Genomic DNA, 19,308 nt, shown 5'->3' with positions numbered 1-19,308 from the left:
ATTGCACAATAACTTTTGCAGTTCAATTTCTCCTGTTACCCTTGGTAAAATAAAAAAAATTGAACCTGAAGTATTTTTTTTATGAAAAAAAGTTAGATGTTCATTTTTTTTTAAATATTCAAAAAAATTCCTGTGACGCACCTAAAGGGTTAATAAACTTCTTGAATGTGGTTTTGAGCACCTTAAGGGGTGCAGTTTTTAGAATGGTGTCACTTTTGTGTATTTTCTATCATATAGACCCCTCAAAGTGGCTTCAAATGTGATGTGGTCCTAAAAATAAAATGGTGTTGTAAAAATGAGAAATCGCTGGTCAACTTTTAACCCTTATAACTTCCTAACAAAAAAAAATTTTGGTTCCAAAATTGTGCTGATGTAAAGTAAACATGTGGGAAATGTTAGTTATCAAGTTTTTTGTGTGCCTTATCTCTGTGATTTAAGGGCATAAAAATTCAAAGTTGGAAAATTGCGAAATTTTCAAAATTTTCGCCAAATTTCCGTTTTTCTCACAAATAAACGCAAGTTATTTGAATGAAATTTTACCACTAACATGAAGTACAATATGTCACGAGAAAACAATGTCAGAATCACCGGGATCCATGGAAGCGTTCGAGAGTTATGACCTCATAAAGGTACAGTGGTCAGAATTGTAAAAATTGGCCCGGTCATGAACGTGCAAACCACCCTTGGGGGTGAAGGGGTTAAAGTCTAAGTCCTTGAAGCCGACGGTCTTCCTCCTCTTGTAATTCAAAATTCAATAATAACATGATAGCTACCTCTTAAATTCCAAGCCACCTTTACTTCCTCAACCATTTCCTCCCTGTTGAAAAGAATTAGGTCCACAATGTCATATACCCTTGGGTTCTCTCTTCTACCTTTTGAAAAATAAATTTGTCGTGAGTGAAGATAAAAATTTTCTGAACCTATCGCTTTTCCTGAGAGATTCCAACAAATATCTGGATAGTTAAAATCTCAGACGATCACTATGTCATTTTTTTTTAGAACAAAGACATCTGATGTAAAAGGAGTTCATCTATTCTTCAGTCTGTCCAGGTGGCCTATAGTAAAAACCTGCAATAGTGTCCTTTCTTTTCTTCTCTCCTTGTATTCTTACCCAGTTTCCACAGAGCTACCATTCTCTGAAGCTTGAATCTCTGTGGAGAAATATGCTTTCCTAATATACAATGAAACACCTCCTCCCCCTTTTTAAGCCTCTTTCTTATAAATAAGTTGTAGTCTTCAAGGTTTGTATTCCAATCATGTGCATCATCCCACGTAGTTTCAGTGATGCCTATAACATTGTATCTCTCTTCCTGTGTTAGCAACTCCAATTCTGCTTGTTTGTTTCCCATGCTCTGTGCATTTGAATAGACACATTTTAGTTTGCAGTCGTTTTTACTTGCTCCTCTATTTTCATTCAGAATTTGTTGTCTTTGTTCTTTATTTCCACTTTTAATAGCAGGGTTCTCATTAGAAATCATTAGCTGCATAGTTTTTCCCATCCCATATTGCCTTAGTTTAAAGCTCTATTGAATAGTGTAGCAAGGCATGTACCAAATATATATTTTCCTGTTTTCGCAACCCATCTCTAGCAAGGATTCCTTCATCCAGGTAATTCACTCCATATGGTCAAGAAACCCAAAATGTTGCTGACAGCACCATCAACGTAGCCAGTTGTTCCCCTGTAGAATCCTGTTCAATCTCCTTGCTCCATGTCCGTTCACTGGGAGGATGGATGTTGCCTTAACACTAAAGTTAGAGATCAAGAGGCCTAAATACTTGATCGGAACAGCAAAAAAGTAAGCCTGACAGTAGATAGTTAGAAATAGCTAGTGTTTGAAGGATCAAAGCTAACTGGAGTGATTCTCTGACCTAAGGATGGAACCTGGACATAGAAGTTCAATGGTGACCTTAGGGAATTGAATGTATAGGTCTGCCTGCCTTGAAACGGCTACTGAGACAGTAAGAGAGGAGCCATAGCTTGGACGCTAAGCGGTAATACAGTTAGAGACAGTTTGAGAAACTGTGGCTGGAGGTAAGCATTGGCCTGAACTGGAAGTCTTACGAGAAACTGTGGCCTCCACCAGTAGACCTCAGCAAACAGACAATGTGTGGCTCTAAAGTAGTTGCACCCTGCATAGGTAAGATAGTGCAAGGCATGCTGTAATAGTTGCCTGGAACCCCAGAGTAGTCTGCCTGTGAATGCAAGTGTTCAGATGTTAGAGTGAAAAAGAATTAAGCTCTCTGCTTCAATGTCAATGTGCAACAATGAAGCTTAGCGCCTAAATTCCTGTTCTGAGCACTAAATGGTACTATAGACTAAGGGTACCGTTACACTTAGCGATGCACCAGCGATCCCAACAACGATATGGATCACTGGTGCATCGCTAAGTGGTCGCTAGTGAGCTGCCACACAGGCAGATCTCACCAGCGACACAGCAGGGGTCGGGGGTCGCTACTTACCTGTCAGGCGCGGCGATCCTGACGTCCTCCCGCCCGCGTCCACGCGTTGCTCGTCGGCGCCACAGGAAGCCCAGCAGGAAGCGCCCGACGAGAAATGGTCCAGGACGTTTCGCATGACCAGTGATGAGCAGCGGGGGAGCCGGTAGGAGGTAAGTATCAGACATAGCGATATCGCTAGCAATATCGCTGCTACGTCACAAAATCGGTGACTTTACAGCGATATTGCTAGCGATATCGCTATGTGTAACAGGCCCCTAAGACAGCTTGAGGGACTGTGGATGGAGGGGAGTTGTTGCCTAAACTGGGAGTCTCTGTGATTTGAGGCAGTGGCGAGAAATTGTGGCCTGCACCAGGAGCAAAGGGACAATATGTGTCTCCAGAAGCAGTTGTCCCTTGCATAAGTAGAACAGTGCAAGGCATGCTCTGAGAGATGTTTGGAACTCCTGAGTAGTTGGGCTGTGGTTGTTAGTGGACAGATATTTGAGAGAAAAAAATATTTCCATTTACTCTACGAAGTATGACTAGTCAAAACAATCTTCCCCCAATAAAAGATAACCTTGATTTTTCACAATTAAAAGTATAAAAATATATATTGGCTCAAGTGGTTTGAATATCCACTATAGTTCCAAGTGAACTACAGGACTGGATAGGTCAAGCAATGCACTCTCAACAACCCTACCTGTCCACGGAGGTCGGCACTCTAGATACACCATGCAAAACTGCCGCCCTCGCTCACTGTTGTCTAGCCCTAGGATGCTCTGTGTTATTATTCCACAACCACCAAACTTTCTGCCTCATTTTCAAAGTGCAACCACCTACTGCTTCTCAGGATGACAGTGCCCCGCAATGGTCAGATTTTGAGCCGGTCGGCGAGACCTTTGCTCCTCCTCGCCTTAGGCCTAAGATTCTCACGTGGGCACACGCGTCCAATGCGGATGGCCACCGTGGCTATATGCAGACCACGAAGCTTCTGGCTGGGTCGTATTGGTGGCCGCACAGGGCTCGGGACGTTAAAAGATTTATTCGGGCATGCACCTCATGTGCTCGAGATAGCCTTCCCAGACGGAGTGTGGCGAAGGCCGCCGACACACGGCGGCGTTCCACTGTAACTCCCACCCCCATCGTCTCCCAGGTGTCCCTTCTGAAACCTGGCAACCTTGCCTCCTCTGATGCCTTCCGTGTGTCCCGGTTTTCTGTGTCACCTACCAGGACATCAGGCTCGCCTTCGGACGAGTCTGAGGCCTATGCCACTGTCGGGCACAGGCTGGTGGGTCGGAAGGTTCAGGGAGGTGGGGGCCCTAGGAGGGGGGGGAATGTTAGGAGTCATATTTCTGCCATTACTAGGCAAGAAGCAAGACCCTCACATTCTGCAGTCTCCTGCTCATTGTCTACTGCAGAGGAGATTGCAGAGGAGATTGCCTTGCAGCAACTCTTTCCGGAGGCTAAGTCCTTCTTTCCATCCTCTGAGCATGCTCATGGGACGATCTTCCATTGGAGTTTGGGAGTCATGTGCCTGCTCCAGATTCCATTGGTCCAGCTCAGAGATCTGGAGACTTCCGGAAGGTCCCGTTTGCTATAAAAAGCGCGCATGGCTATTCCGCCATGCGCTAGTATAGTCATACTTGCTGCTGTGTGTATGTTGATGGATGCATGATCTGGTGAATGAATCATTTGAAACCCCTTTCCTTGGATATTACGATTGTGTGAGGGACTGAGTTAAAGCCAGTACCAGCGCGCTATTGCTCCTCAGGCACACTTGCTAGCGTCTTAAATCGCACCTGCATTACAGCGGTGTCACTCTGCGGCACTATCCACGCTGCGCTGCAGTAGCAGCCTTTTGTGCATACGCGGTTGCGACGCTATTCACACGGTTGTCACGGTAGGTCTAGTCAGATGTAGTACCGCCTGTGACCATTTACCGCGTGTGTTTCGCTGAGCTCCTGTGATTCTAACAGGCTCAGCGTTATTGTGTTTCCTTTTGTGGTTGCAGCTCTGTGAGTTCAACAGAGGCTGCTCTGTGCACCTGGGTGTCGTCTAAACCCTGTGCACACTACCGCCTTATTGCTCTGCCACCATCTAGCTGCGGTTTTTCCATCTACCGGACGGTGGACCCCGAGCGGCTAACGCACTTTATTTATATTTACTTAGTGCGTTCCGCCGTTCCTAACAGTCTCATAACTTTTATGCATTTTTTAATATTTTGTAGACACTGTACGATGGGAGCCCGGATCCTAAGACCCTCACCGATCGCTCAAAACACAGTAGAGAAGTGGGCCGTACGAGAGGGAGAAGTGCCCAATTCTTGCTCACAAGAGTACCCAAAATGGAGTATGGATATAATAGAAAGCCTATCGCTTTCTAATGTATCCGTACTCTGTTCTGTGTGCTCACTCGGGCAGGAGCTTTGCATTCCTTTAATAATAATAATAATAAATTTTATTTCTTTAGCGCCGACATATTCTGCAGCACTTTACATTTCAGAGGGGACTTGTACAGACCATAGACATTACAGCATAACAATAATCACATAGATCATAACAGATACCAAGAGGAATGAGGACCCTGCTCGCAAGCTTACAATCTATGCCTATCTATATATTCCTGCCTTCAACTCTGCACACTTCTCTGCCAACTTTTCACTGCTTTGAGAAGATCTCAGGACTGTAATCCCCTACCAATCTACAAACATGAAAAGTGCCTGCGAAATATAAAAAATGCATAAAAATTGAGTTATTCTTTGATAATTTCATATGGCCACGTATTTTGCACTTTTTCAGATGTTAACCAATAAAATGTACTAGCATAGCCACTCATGAAAGAAAAAGTTAATTAAGCTGAACTTTGAAGCTCTGCTATTAGCAGAAGACATACCACTTGTGCAGAAGGCAGGGTCCTGCTACCAATGAAGACCTCCGCCATCTATACAAATTACATTTCCCACAGCTTCTAGGAACTGATAAAATAGTTTTTTGCAAAGTGTCATGCAAAAGAACCAAACAAAAAACCCTGATTCCAACAATGAACTTTATTAAAAAGGATGCACACCCCAAATAATCTGGTTCAGTGATAAGTTGATCAGGGCAGATTTGGCTTTTCTAATTTATGGTGGTCATTGCTTCCATAAAGTATGATGCCAACTATAGTGTCCTTCTGAAACACAGTATGATACCTTACAGTGAATTCTTCCACAGTACATACACAGTATGATGACCCTACTGACCCTCGATAAAATATGGTGACTCCAACACACAGTATGATGTCTCAATGGTGATCGTCACACAGCCCTCCATACAGTATAATGGCCCCAATACAACAATCCACACTGTATAATGGCCCCTCTTGCCCTCCAAATAGCATAATGGCCCTCACCCAGCCCTACAAACAAAATATTGACCCACACGTAGCCCCCTACACAGTATTATGGATCCCCAAAAAAACCTTCACACTGTATAATTGCTTACATACAGTATAACAGCTCCCACATAGCCCTTCAAACAATATAATGGACTCCACATAGCCCTCCTTACAGTATTATGGGCCCCACCTAACCCTTCATACATTATTAAGGTCCCCACATTGCCCTTCATACAGTATTATTTGCCCCACATAGCCTTTCATACAGTACTATAGGCACCACATAGCCCTTCATCTTCATACAGTGTTATGGGCACCACATAGCATTCCATAGTGTCTTATGGGCCCCATGTAGCCTCAATACAGTATTAAGGGCCGCATATAGTCCTTGATACAGTATTATGGCCACTACATAGTTCACCATAAAGTATTATGGGCACCACATAGTTCTCCATACAGAATAATGGGCACTACAAAGTGCTCAATACAGTATAATGGGCACCACATAATGCTAGATACAATATAATAATTCCCACATAGTGCTCCATACAGATAATAGGCTCCACATAGTGCTCCATACACTATTGTGGGCCCATACATTCCTTCATTCAGTATAATAGGCCCCACATAGCGCTCGATACATAAAAAATAAATACTCGCCTCTCCCAGTTCCCCTGCTGCTTTGGTCTCTGCAATCTCTGGCCTTCTGACTCATTACAGAGGGCACGCTGAAGTGACATCATTAGAGCCCTCTGTGCTGAGATGTCACGGAGCTCAGACGCAAAGGGGGAATGATGGGAGAGCGAGCATCAGGGGACGGCTCCCTCTCCCATCATTGTTTACAACAGCATCGTCATCGCAAATACAGTTGAAAGTATGATGCTGGGTGGGGTGGGTCCGATGCTGGCACCAAGCTCCCCAACTCACGAGCCCCATAGAGGCCGTGTGGTCTACTGATATTGGTGGTGCGCCACTAAACATGACAAGTCTCTTCAAGGGGGTTCTTGACTTTGAACCATCTATATTTTATTAGATGGTCTCTTGACAATTGGTTGATCATAAACTGTCCACCTGCAGACAGCTCCAGTGATAAGCTATTATTTCAGGGAAATCTGACAGTAAGTATTCATTGTCTCTGCCTCACCACCACAGGGGAAATGTTGCCCATTCACATCAATAGTTTGTGTATAATGCAGCCAAGAAAAAGACCTCCAGACCCTTAATGCCCAACATGAATCCAACTTTACCTGTCTCATTCAGAAACCACCCCCAATTCCTTTGCCCCTAACTAAATACTGTTGAACCCTTCTTGACTATACAGCAAGTACAGTATCCTACCTGCATCAGAGATTCGTGGGGCCTATTCAGGTCCACCAGGTGGAGATTTCCAATGACAGGCAGAGGCATAGGTCCAGGGGGCATCTTTGCTGTGCTCTTCTTAATTCCATTTATCCAATAGATGAATAGTGCAATGAAAATTGAAAAGTATACCAACACATCGGCTCTAGCCAAAAAGTAGGCAATAAATGCCATAGCAAAGTACTGGTAAGAGTCTGTTCTGATTGTGCTGCTGTCCTTATATTTATACACATGGACTTATTTTTCCTACATGTGTTAATCGTTACTAGGGCACAAATAACCTATAATAATCTGATTGGCTCACTGCCATTTACCTTGGTCAGACAATCTTTGCTTAGATTGCACAATCTTGTTTTTACATACATAAAATTATGTATTCATCCAAATTAATTTGCCAAGTGTAGAGGTGAGCGAAACGGGTCGAAAAAATTCAAAAGTCGCCGACTTTCGCCAAAGTCGGGTTTCATGAAACGAAACCCGACCTTAGCGTAAGGTCAGCCACGAGGTCGGCGACTTTAGCGCCAAAGTCGCGTTTCAAAAGATGCTTGAGCGCCCTTTTTGCAGCCAATCAGGAAGAACGGACACTGTGGGCAATGTGATGACATAGGCAGCGGTCACCACCATCTTGGAGAAGGGCATGCAAGTGATTGGCTTGCTTTGTGGGGTGTCACAGGGGGTATAAAAGGGCGGGGATGCCGACCGCCATGTTACTCATGCTGATCTCAGAATAGGGAGAGCTGCTGCTGCTGCTGATTCTGTAGGGAGAGCGTTAGGCAGGGAAGAAGATACCCAAAACTGATTCTGCTGCTAGCGATTTTACCTGTACAACACACCAGTCACTGTGCAGTGCAAGCGGAGGCTATATTTTGGTGCATCAGCTCTGTTGGTTATTAGGCTGCCTTTTAATGCTACCTGGTAGCTGCATTGCTGTGTGCACACTGCTGAGCAAACTGCTTTTTTCAAAGCAATCCAGATTTTATTGTTTTGTCCTTGTGAGTTACTGAGCGTTGATTTTTCACACACCGTACAGCGGTGTACGCTCCTCTCTCAGTACCGTGTAACAGCTGTTATCACGGCCACAGTGAAGCTATCTGTGTGTGACTCTGTAAGGATAAGTCGAGGAGTTGTTCCGTTCTTACAGACCTCCACCTTATAGTTTTGTCTGGTTTTCAAATAGTTTAGTATATTTGCTGTTTGATTACATTCAAAACTATAGAGAGACAGCGTGTGTCAGTCCGTATACTTAAAAAACACGGAGCTTGACAATTTTACATACACCGGACAGCGGTTTACGTGCACGCTCCTCTCTCAGTACCGTGTAACGGCTGTTATCACGGCCACAGTGAAGCTATCTGTGTGTGACTCTGTAAGGATAAGTCGAGGAGTTATTCCGTTCTTACAGACCTCCACCTTATAGTTTTGTCTGGTTTTCAAACAGTTTAGTATATTTGCTGTTTGATTACATTCAAAAGTATAGAGAGACAGCGTGTGTCAGTCCGTATACTTAAAAAACATGGAGCTTGACAATTTTACATACACCGGACAGCGGTTTACGTGCACGCTCCTCTCTCAGTACCGTGTAACGGCTGTTATCACGGCCACAGTGAAGCTGTGTGTGACTCTGTAAGGATAAATCGAGGAGTTGTTCCGTTCTTACAGACCTCCACCTTATAGTTTTGTCTGGTTTTCAAACAGTTTAGTATATTTGCTGTTTGATTACATTCAAAACTATAGAGAGACAGCGTGTGTCAGTCCGTATACTTAAAAAACATGGAGCTTGACAATTTTACATACACCGGACAGCGGTGTACGTGCACACTCATCTCTCAGTACCGTGTAACGGCTGTTATCACAGCCACAGTGAAGCTAGCTGTGTGTGACTCTGTAAGGATAAGTCGAGAAGTTGTTCCGTTCTTACAGACCTACACTCTAGGGAGATTCCAATCCTGTCCAGTCCTATATAACATTTTTCACACCAGCCAAATTCAGCCTGTGACAGCGGTGTGATATACACTGGGCCTGACACAATACATCAGTGTCCAGAAGTGTGTAAGGACATACCATTTCTCCCATCCTATATAACATTTTTCACACCAGCCAAATTCAGCCTGTGATCCAGTGGTGTGATATACACTGGGCCTGAAACAATACATCAGTGTCCAGAAGTGTGTAAGGACATACCATTTCTCCCGTCCTATATAACTTTTTTCACACCAGCCAAATTCAGCCTGTGATACAGCGGTGTGATATACACTGGGCCTGACACAATACATCAGTGTCCAGAAGTGGTAGGAGAATTAAATTCTCCCCTGTCCTATATACACCTTGTACCTTATTTTGCAGTTCCATATCGTTGGTGGACTTGTGGGTACATTTTTCAAAAAAATGAGGAAGTGTGGTGTAAGAGGCCGTGTTAGTGGGCGGCGGTTGCCAGCTGGTAATGATGGTGTTGGTGTTGGATCTGCTGGTAGTGGCAAAAGCAAAATAACACCTAATTCAGGAGGTGTTGAGCATGCGTCATCGTCTGGCTCCACAAGGCCTCGAAGGCTCCATTTTCTGGGAGTAGGTAAACCGCTTTTAAAGCCGGAGCTTCAGGAACAAGTTTTGACCTACATTGCTGACTCGGCCTCCAGCTCTATCGCCTCCTCTTCTGAACTTTTAAAAAATAAAAGAACTGAGTCGTCTTTGGAGGCTCATGGTCATGAACCACACCTTTCTTTGTGTCCTTCACCACAACCAAAATTGAAGGATGCGGCAGGCCACACTACAGATTACTCCATGGAGCTGTTTTCACATACCATGCCTGGGTTATCAAGTGAAATGGTGAATTACCCAGGCCAAGATGAATCTGACATGGAGTGCACTGATGCACAGCCACTGATAGATGATTCTGCTGGTACATTCACTCAGAGCACGACATTGTCCTCGCAGTGTACTGAGCCAGATTCTGACCCTGATGAAACTCAGGTGCCCCTTCCCGCATACAATACCACCATACACAGTGACACAGAGGAAGGTGCACATGACATTGAAGAGGAGGTGATGGATGACCCAGCTGTTGACCCAGATTGGCATCCATTGGGGAAGAGGGTGCCGCTGCCAATAGCTCAGAAGAGGAGGAGGAGCATCCGCAGCAGGCATCGACATCGCAACAGCTGTTATCTGGCAGGCACGGAGCAGTCCAAAAGCGGGTTACAAAAAGGCAAAAAGTTGCTGGACTGCTTGGCCAGACGGTCAAAATAGCACAGCGTGCAAGGACGCAAAATGTCTTCCATAGTAGGAAGAGTGCAGTGTGGCACTTTTTTGAACAAAATCCTAATGATCAGGCCAACGTTATCTGTAAGAAGTGCGCAAAGATCTTTAGCCGAGGGAAAAATCTGAAAAATTTGAATACCAGTTGCATGCTTAGACATTTAACCACCATGCACTTGCAAGCGTGGACGGAACACCAAACCTCACGTACCACATGTGCAACTGCTCCCAAAGAAGGTAGTCAGCAACGCTACATTGCTTCCCCCACTGTAAGCACACCGGTTAGCACAGCAGCAAATGTTGTCGTTGCAAGGCCAAAGCTGTCAGGGAATCACAATGTTATATCAAGGAAAGACTGAATCTAGGCCATCAGAAACAACACCAACTCCATCACCATCATCAACTCTCTCTCAGTCCGCCCTGTCCACCGCTAGTTCCACCATAGGCAGCTCTCAAGTCCAGCTCACCCTGCCAGAGACTATGAGTAGGACAAACTTTCTTGTCCTACTCATAGTCTCTGGCAGGGTGAGCTGGACTCATCCACTCATCCGCGTACACTGTGTTTGAACGCCTACATAGCCAAACTAATCTCGTTAGAGATGATGCCCTATCGGTTGGTGGAAAGCGCAGCTTTCCGCGAACTCATGGCCTATGCAGTACCACGCTATGACCTACCCAGTCGCCACTTCTTCTCTCGCAAAGCCATCCCAGCCCTCCACCATCATGTGAAAGACCGCATTGTCCATGCACTCAAGCAGTCAGTGAGTGGAAAGGTGCACCTCACAACTGATGCATGGTCCAGTCGGCATGGCCAGGGCCGTTACGTGTCCATCACTGCGCACTGGGTTAATGTGGTGGATGCAGGGCCCACAGGGGACAGCGGTGGTGGGACAGTGCTGCCTAGCCCACGGTATAGGAAACAGTTGGCTGTAGGCATTTGACCCTCCTCCTCCTACTCCTCCAGAAGCGAAAGCTCGTCCCCAGAGCGCAGTCGCAGTAGCACTCCATCCGCAGCTGCCAGTGTTGCACACGAGGTGTCCCCCTATCAATCAGCTAGTGGAAAGTGTCAGCAGGCTGTGTTGAAGATGATGAGTTTGGGCGACAGACACACTGCGGAGGTACTGGCCGATTACTTTCAGCAACAAACTGAGTCATGGCTGGGCAGTCTACATCTTGAGGCAGGCAAGGTAGTTAGTGAAAACGGCTGTAATTTTGTGGCTGCCATAGCCCTTTCAAAACTCAGACACATACCTTGCTTGGCTCGCATCTTGAACCTGGTGGTGCAGTGCTTCCTCAATAATTATCCGGAGTTAACAGGGCTGCTCCAGAAGGTTCGAAAACTGTGCTCGCACATCCGCCGGTCGCCCGTACACTCCAGTCGTATGCAGAAGCTGCAGCGATTGCTACACCTTCCCAAGCACCGGCTAATTATCAACATTACAACAAGGTGGAACTCCACCCTGCACATGGTTGAGCGGCTGTGCGAACAGAGGCAGGCCGTAATGCATTTGTGGGAGGATACACGGGCAGGCACTTTGAGGGCAGACATGGAGTTGACAGGTGTGCAGTGGTCGAAGCTGAAAGACCTCTGTAAAGTCCTTCAGTGTTTTGAGGAATGCACACGGCTGGTAAGCGCAGACGACGCCATCATAAGCATGAGCATCCCACTTATGCATCTGCTCTTGCAAACTTTGACGCACGTTAAGGAGCAGGCGTCTGCAGCCGAGGTTGAAGAGGAGGAAGAGGAGGAGGGAAGCCTTGATGACAGTCAGCCATTGTCTGGTCAGGGAACTGTCGTGGATGAGGTGGTGGAAGAAGAGGAAGAGGAGGAGGATGATGATGGGGATGATTATTTAGGGGAGGAGGATGCTTCTCGTGGAGCAAAAGAAAATGTTGGCGTGGCAAGGTCTGGTACAGGGTTTGTGCGTGACTGGAGGGATGTGGATTTGCCAGAAAGTGCTCCTCCACCCTGCAGTCGTACTGCATCATTGACACCGGGAACATTGGCCCACATGTCAGATTATGCCTTGCAGATCCTAAAAAGGGACCCCCGCATTGGCAAAATTATGACCGATGACGACTACTGGTTGGCCAGCATCCTGGATCCACGCTCTAAAGTCAAATTCCAAAACACACAGGAGAACCTTGACCTAATATTGGCTAACAAACAAGCAACTCTGGTAAACAAGTTGGTTGAGGCATTCCCAGCACACAGCAGCGATGATGGTTCTCAGACGAGCCGTAGGGGCCGGGGGCAGCTTGGAAGAGGTGTTTGTGGTGCACACATCAGAAGTGGCGTTGGAGAAAGGGGTTTCATGACCATGTTGTGGACTGATTTTTCAAGTCCCGCTCAAACGACTGGTAATACTGCAGCGATGTAAAGTGACAGGAGACAGCACTTGTCAACTATGGTTACAAACTACTTTTCCTCCCATGTCGATGTTCTCCCACACAGGTCATTCCCCTTTGACTATTGGGCCGCTAAACTGGACACCTGGCCTGAATTGGCACAATATGCGTTACAGGAGCTTGCTTGCCCAGCTGCAAGTGTGCTGTCGGAAAGAGTCTTCAGTGCTGCTGGATAAATCCTGACAGAAAAAAGGACCCGTCTGTCGACCCAAAATGTGGATGATCTAACCTTCATTAAAATGAACCATGCATGGGTTTCCAAGGATTTTGTCCCACCTTCCCCTGATGACACATAGTTTGACAGAAAAATGGCTTGCTTTGGTCCTCCTCTTCCTGGGAATTGACCAATTTCGCCTTTTGCATCAGCTGAATGTCCAACATCAACATATGCCACTTTGTAAACCTCCCTAACTGGGCTGCCTCCCCCTTATGGCCGGGGTCACCACCTAGCGCACACAACCGTGCGAGTGCCGTTGCCCTGGACAGGTGGGTAGGCCGACTCTTGGGCGCGGGCACTGGCACAGGGTCTCTCATAGTGCAATCAAGTGTCTCTGACGGTGGTGGTGCACACCCACCATCAGACACACCGCCGTACTATGAGGGGCCCAGTGCCAGTACCAACGCCCACGAGTGGGCCCCCTTTGCTTGGGCAGGGCCCCAGCATTTGCAATCTTTACCTCTCACTGCTCCTCCGCTGTGTAGTCTGGGCTGTCAAATCATCCATACTGGGCCTGACACCGTCTGAGCCTGCCTCCTGATCTATAGACATATATTTTTAATGTGTAAACTATACTATCTATACATGTTATCCGGTGATACGGTACCCTTTCTCACCTTTGTGCAATCACGTGTAATCCATACTGGGCCTGGCGAGCTGTTAAGCAAGCTACAGCACCTGTGGTTTGCTCACGTAAGTTTTTCATTTTTTCAGGAAGGACGGTTAGGCCTAATTCCGGAACTGCGGTTGACCTGCACTTCCTGGGAAATCATCATTCGCAGGTAATAATTGTAATCCCAGATCCCCATCACTAACGGTGTTCAGCGGGTTATCTGCACCTGTAAGCGACACATGCTGGCCCTTTCAGTGTAGCGCGCATGCAGCCACGGACATGTAAGGCCTTGACACACCAGTTATTGGCCAATCTCGCGTGCCAGAGCCTCGTGTGTCCCTCTAGTAAGCTGGACGTGGACCGCGGGGGCATGACGGAGGCTAGTTCGTTAACGGAATTAAGCTTGCAATGTGTGCATCTTTTCGGTGGCTGGATGGTTGAGGTTGCCCGTGTTGAGTCTAATTACACCGCAGGCTCCACTCCTGGTGGTGCCCTTCTGGACATTCCTTTAAGGTTCAGCTTTGCAACCATACTGCCCACTTAAAACAAACACTTTGCCTTCATAGACGCTGTTTGGAGGGTCGTGACTCGTGGGAATAACGCCGCCCAATCAGTTAACCTGCCAGAGAGATCCTTCGTTGCTCCCAAGCATGACATCACACTCCCTAGGAGGAAGGTAATGCCACTGTGGCGACCGTACTCCTGAGGGCGCCACAAGTGCACTGATGCCCAGCCACTGCTCGATGATTCTGCTGGTACAGTGACCCAGACCACTTCATTCCCCTCGCACTCTACACAGCCTGAATCTGACCCTGATGAAACTCAGGTTACCCTTCCCATATACTGTTCCACCTTACACGGTGACAAAGAGGAAGCTGCAGATGAAAGTGCAGGTTCGGCCCACCCGCCGTCAGACACACCGCCGTACTATCAGGGGCCCTGTGCCAGTGCCGTCGCCAACGAGTGGGCCCCCCCTGGTTGATCAGGATCACAGCACTTGCAAGGTTGAAATACTTACCTCTCCCTGCTCCACCGCCATGACGTCTTCTGCGTTTCCTGACACTAATATTCTGATCAGAGAGCGCAATGACATCACATCTGTACGCCCTCTGCCTAAACAGCCAAGTGCAGTGAGATGGAAGATGGGGACGACGAGGAGTCCAGACTAGTACAGGGATTCCCTAGCGAGGAGACTTATTTCATTGTTTTCAAGGTTGGGACAGCAATTTTTGGGGAGCACTATACTCTGGAGAATGATAGATGGGGCCCACAATACACTGGAACATTCCAAAGGTGGACATCAGACACTGGAGCAGCATTTACAGTGCACATTATACACTAGAGCATTAGAAATGGGGCCCATTATGTATGGAGCATTATTTGGGCCCATAAGACAGTGGAGCGTCATCCATGGGGACCAACATATAATGTAGCATTATGTGGAGCTCATCATATACTGTTTCAAACATTATATGGCACCAATGATTCTGTATGGAGAAATAGATGGGCCTCATTACTCTGTATAGCGCACTATGCCTTGGCCATAATACTGTATGGAGTAATATATTGTCCGTTTTTGGAGCTATTGGAGAATTTAAAATGGATATCAGTCATGAGATGTAAAAAGTGAAGTATTTTTCATTGTAGTATACCACTATTTCTCTGCCGTATCGGAGCATCATGAGTTGTGGTATGTGTTAAAGGGGCGCTCTTTGGCCCAGGGCACATGAAAACCTGGAGCCAGCCCTACTCCCCCACAACTTTAGCCAAATAACCCCCATTTTTCAATGCGTAACTAGTATTATGAAGTAAATAAAGGGTGACAAGCTTCAGTAATAAGAATTTATGCTTTTGACATTCAAATGGGCACTGTAAGTGTGTTTCCTGTCCTCTTCTCACTGCCGACTTTTCTTCCACATTGACTTATATTGGGTTTCGTGTTTCAGTCGGAACGACCCCCGACTTTTCCCTATAGTAGGCCGATTTCGATCGACCCGACTTTTAAGAAAGTCGGGTTTCATGAAACCCGACTCGACCCGAAAAAAGGCAAAGTCGCTCATCTCTAGCCAAGTGTATTATAATGTGATGTGCACAGTGGGGTAAAGGAATATCCTTTGCAATTTTTATCTTATTTGTTCTGCAGCTGTACAAGTGCCATGGTGTAAAGTTCACATACTAATGTTTGGGGACACAAACAAATTGATTTGCAGTTATAGCAGGATGAACTTTACATCTATTGTGCTTTTTTGCATTAAATTTTGTGTATTGAAGGTTTTAATAAATTACCAATGTAATCATCTAAACAGAACTTGGTGGGCAAGAGACTGAAAAGATTTTCCATTTTATGACAAGTCTGACAATTACATCTATGGAAGCCTAGAAATTACCATCTCCAACATTGGTCTACACAGGAAAAATGGGTCCCCTTCGCAACAATTGTGCCAGGTTTTGCCTTGTAGGACATGACTTAGAGAATTAGCCCAGTATAATTTGAGGTTCCCCCTCATCTACCCTGTTTCCCCAAAAATAAGACACCGTCTTATAATAATTTTTGCTCCAAAAGTTGCACCATGTCTCATTTTCGGGGGGGGGGGGGGGGGTGTCTTATTTTCTCAAGAAAAATAATTGACACCGGACACTGTACAGCTACCGTAACAATCACCCATAGCAGTTCCTTTACCGTAGCAGCCCTATCATCATTTTGCAGCCCCAAATATTCCCATCATCCCATTGCAGCCCTCATCATCCCTTTACAGTCCCCAATACAGCACCCCCATCATTCCATTACAGCCCCCATCATTCTACAGTACAGTACTGCAGCCTCCCATCATCCCACATCATCCCACTGCAGTCTCCCATCATCCCGGTATCCCACTGCAGCCTCCCATTATCACGGTATCCCACTGCAGCCTCCCATGTGTGTTCTGTACACACACACACACACACCCTTACACAGACACACACACACCCATACACAGACACACACCCTTACACAGACACACACACCCATACACAGACACACACACACACACTTTCACTTTCTTACTGGTTTCCTCCGTGGTGCTGCTTTCAGTGCTTTGGTGGTGCAGGAGCCTTGAGCCAATCAGAACGCAGGAGCCCTGGGCCAATCACAGCGCAGGAACAATCAGAGGCTATGGATGACGTCAGCTGGCCCATGGTTCCTGCGCTGTGATTGGCGCAGGGCTCATTGGCGGAGATCGGCACACAGCTCCGAGGCATTTTCTCATTCTAGAGGACCAATCAAGTTAATGTATTTTAGGGGTAGCTCAATTTTTTTTTCAATTGAATTTGTGTAAAATTGTATTCCCAGCAGTGGCACCATAGGCAAATTGAATACTTTTATTGTGTTCCTGTAAGATGGCCAAGCAAGGTATTCGTGGACGAGGCTCTGTTCCCACTCGCTTTGGCATACTACAGACAACATGTGTCCCAGTCCCGATGTACTGCTCTGTGCTAGGTACATGACACTTACTTCAGGGCCGCAATCTTTTTCTGACTCCAGGAATTCCTCTTCCAGAACCAGGGAAGTAATAAATCAAGGAGAAACGAGGTTCATAAAAACAACCAAACTATTACTTGGTTATTGCCAGTATTTACAATATTTAAAGGCAGGTTCAGAAAGAAAAAAATGTACGCAAGAGCCAATAATAATAAAAAGTACAAAAGAAGGCAATAGCTGAAACGTGCGTAGGGGCAGGCACCCTCACCCACCAGAGGTAATGTTTGTACCATCTTGACCTTCTTTAATAGCTCTTCACACTCCTTCAGGAGAACATTTTTCCACTAGGAATTTTTTTTTTTTTCCTTGTATGTATTACCTTGTGAAGTATTTTATCCCATCAATTCTTATGTACAACCTCTGTATAACGTGTGGTGGGTAGTTGGTGCCATTGTTTTGGTTTCCCACTTCTTAATAACTTTTTCTGTTTTTTGTTGTTTTTTGGTAAATAAAATTTTGAACTTTTTATTATTATTGGTTCTTGGGTACATTTTTTTCTTTCTGCTTCTATTATATGGTACTGAACCTTATAGATGTCCTTTTAGCTTGGCACTTTATTAGTATTTTTTGACACATCGGATCTTGGTTATTTTGATTTGATGCCTTCATTTTTACCTAACTTCCTGTAAATTTAAAGGCAGGTGTAGAGGATAAGGCCCAAGGGGTTGTCACCTTTCACACATTTTCCAAACACAACTTCACCCCTGGTTTTCGGTATAGGTAGAAAATCCCTTTTAGGCTATGTGCACACGCTGCGGTTTTTGCTGCGGATCCGCTGCGGTTTTGGCTGCAGCTGATCTGCAGCAGTTCTGCAGACAGTGTACAGTAGCATGTACATCTATGTGATTTGCAATCTGCTGTGCACATGCTGCGGATTTTTAACTGCGGAAAAGCTGCGGTTTTGAATCCGCAGAAAGAAATGACATGTCACTTCTTTGGGTCTCGTCCTTAATATGCTTCGCCCTGCAACCGAAGGTTGGCCCCAACAGTTCTGGACCCGGCTCTTCAGCAGCATTCGCAGCCTGGTCCTCCCTTCTACAAGGGTCTGACCTGATGATACAATTAATGTACCATATCCTGTTGGTGGTTCTGGTGTATGTATTGTGATGAGGGTTGTCAGGTTGTGTTTCTGTACTGTTGGAGGTTTTGATGATGTACTTCTTTACTTGAAGTGACTCTGGTGATGTGTTTCTGTACTGATGATGGTCATGGTGATATATTCTTGTGTTGTTATTCTCTCTGATCCTGTACACATGTAACAATCTATAACTTGTAAGATTTTGTGATACATGCCTACGTTAATAACGTGTTGTGCTCTCTGATAAGTTTCGGGTTACTATTAGGGATGAACAAACGTGCGCGGTGATACTTGGATATGACTTGAGTATCTGGGTGCTCAGATGTGCTCGTCACTCATCGAACATTAGCCGGTGCACAATTTCAAACTTGAATCTCAGCCCCGCATGTTTGGTGCCTGTTACACAGCCAATAAGCATGCAGGGATTGCGTGATCATCAATTTAATGCTATAGCCATCTTGGTAGTGGTGGTGACATTACTGTGATTGGCCAGCCATGTAACATCATCAAGGGTTATTAAAGGGTAGTCGCCACCAGGCCTGGCACACTGATGCCATTGCACAGTGCTGTGACAATTGTTATTGGATGGAAAGAGTGCTTGTCCAGACGTGTGTGCACGGTTTAACGAATCAGAGTCCTGTAGGGTTGATACTGGTGCTGAAGCTGAACCATCATACTAACAGTCTTTGCAAGGGCTAATTTTGTGCTTTGCTGTTTGTATAAGATACAATCTGCATTTAACCTAGGGAGGGACAGAGAGTTGCAGAAGCAGAGATAATGGCTGAATACAGTCTCTAGGCGGGGATTAGGGCTTTGCAGTCCGTTGCTAAATATATAGCTAGCTGCGGCACTTGACCACATTTTCATTTTTTTGGCAAAAAAATTGACTATATTGTTGTTTAGCGTCGGGTCTCTGCATCTGCTCTGCAGGAATCCAGAGCCTCACATTCTGCAGTCTCCTACTGTTTATCTACAGCAGAGGAGATTGCTCTGCAGCAAATCTCTCCAGAGACTAAGTCCCTCTGTTCTCCTACTGGGCATGCTCA

The 19,308-nt window shown here is 45.9% G+C and overlaps 1 protein-coding gene across 1 annotated transcript in view; it reads right to left on the bottom strand.

Annotated features, from left to right (window-relative positions):
• Positions 1-7,403, bottom strand: part of LOC141047806 (cytochrome P450 2K1-like) — a 100,499-nt gene extending 93,096 nt beyond the window's left edge. Inside the window, exon 1 of the mRNA XM_073543123.1 lies at positions 7,153-7,403. Coding sequence (XP_073399224.1) covers positions 7,153-7,347 — 195 coding nt within the window. The 5' untranslated portion in view covers positions 7,348-7,403. The remainder of the gene's footprint in view (positions 1-7,152) is intronic.
• Positions 7,404-19,308: the final 11,905 nt, after the last annotated feature.

Source organism: Dendrobates tinctorius, unplaced genomic scaffold (assembly GCF_039654945.1).
Source record: "Dendrobates tinctorius isolate UK_male_01 unplaced genomic scaffold, ASM3965494v1 ptg000129l, whole genome shotgun sequence".
Classification (NCBI taxonomy): Eukaryota; Metazoa; Chordata; class Amphibia; order Anura; family Dendrobatidae; genus Dendrobates; species Dendrobates tinctorius.
This window is presented reverse-complemented; position numbering and strand designations above follow the sequence as displayed.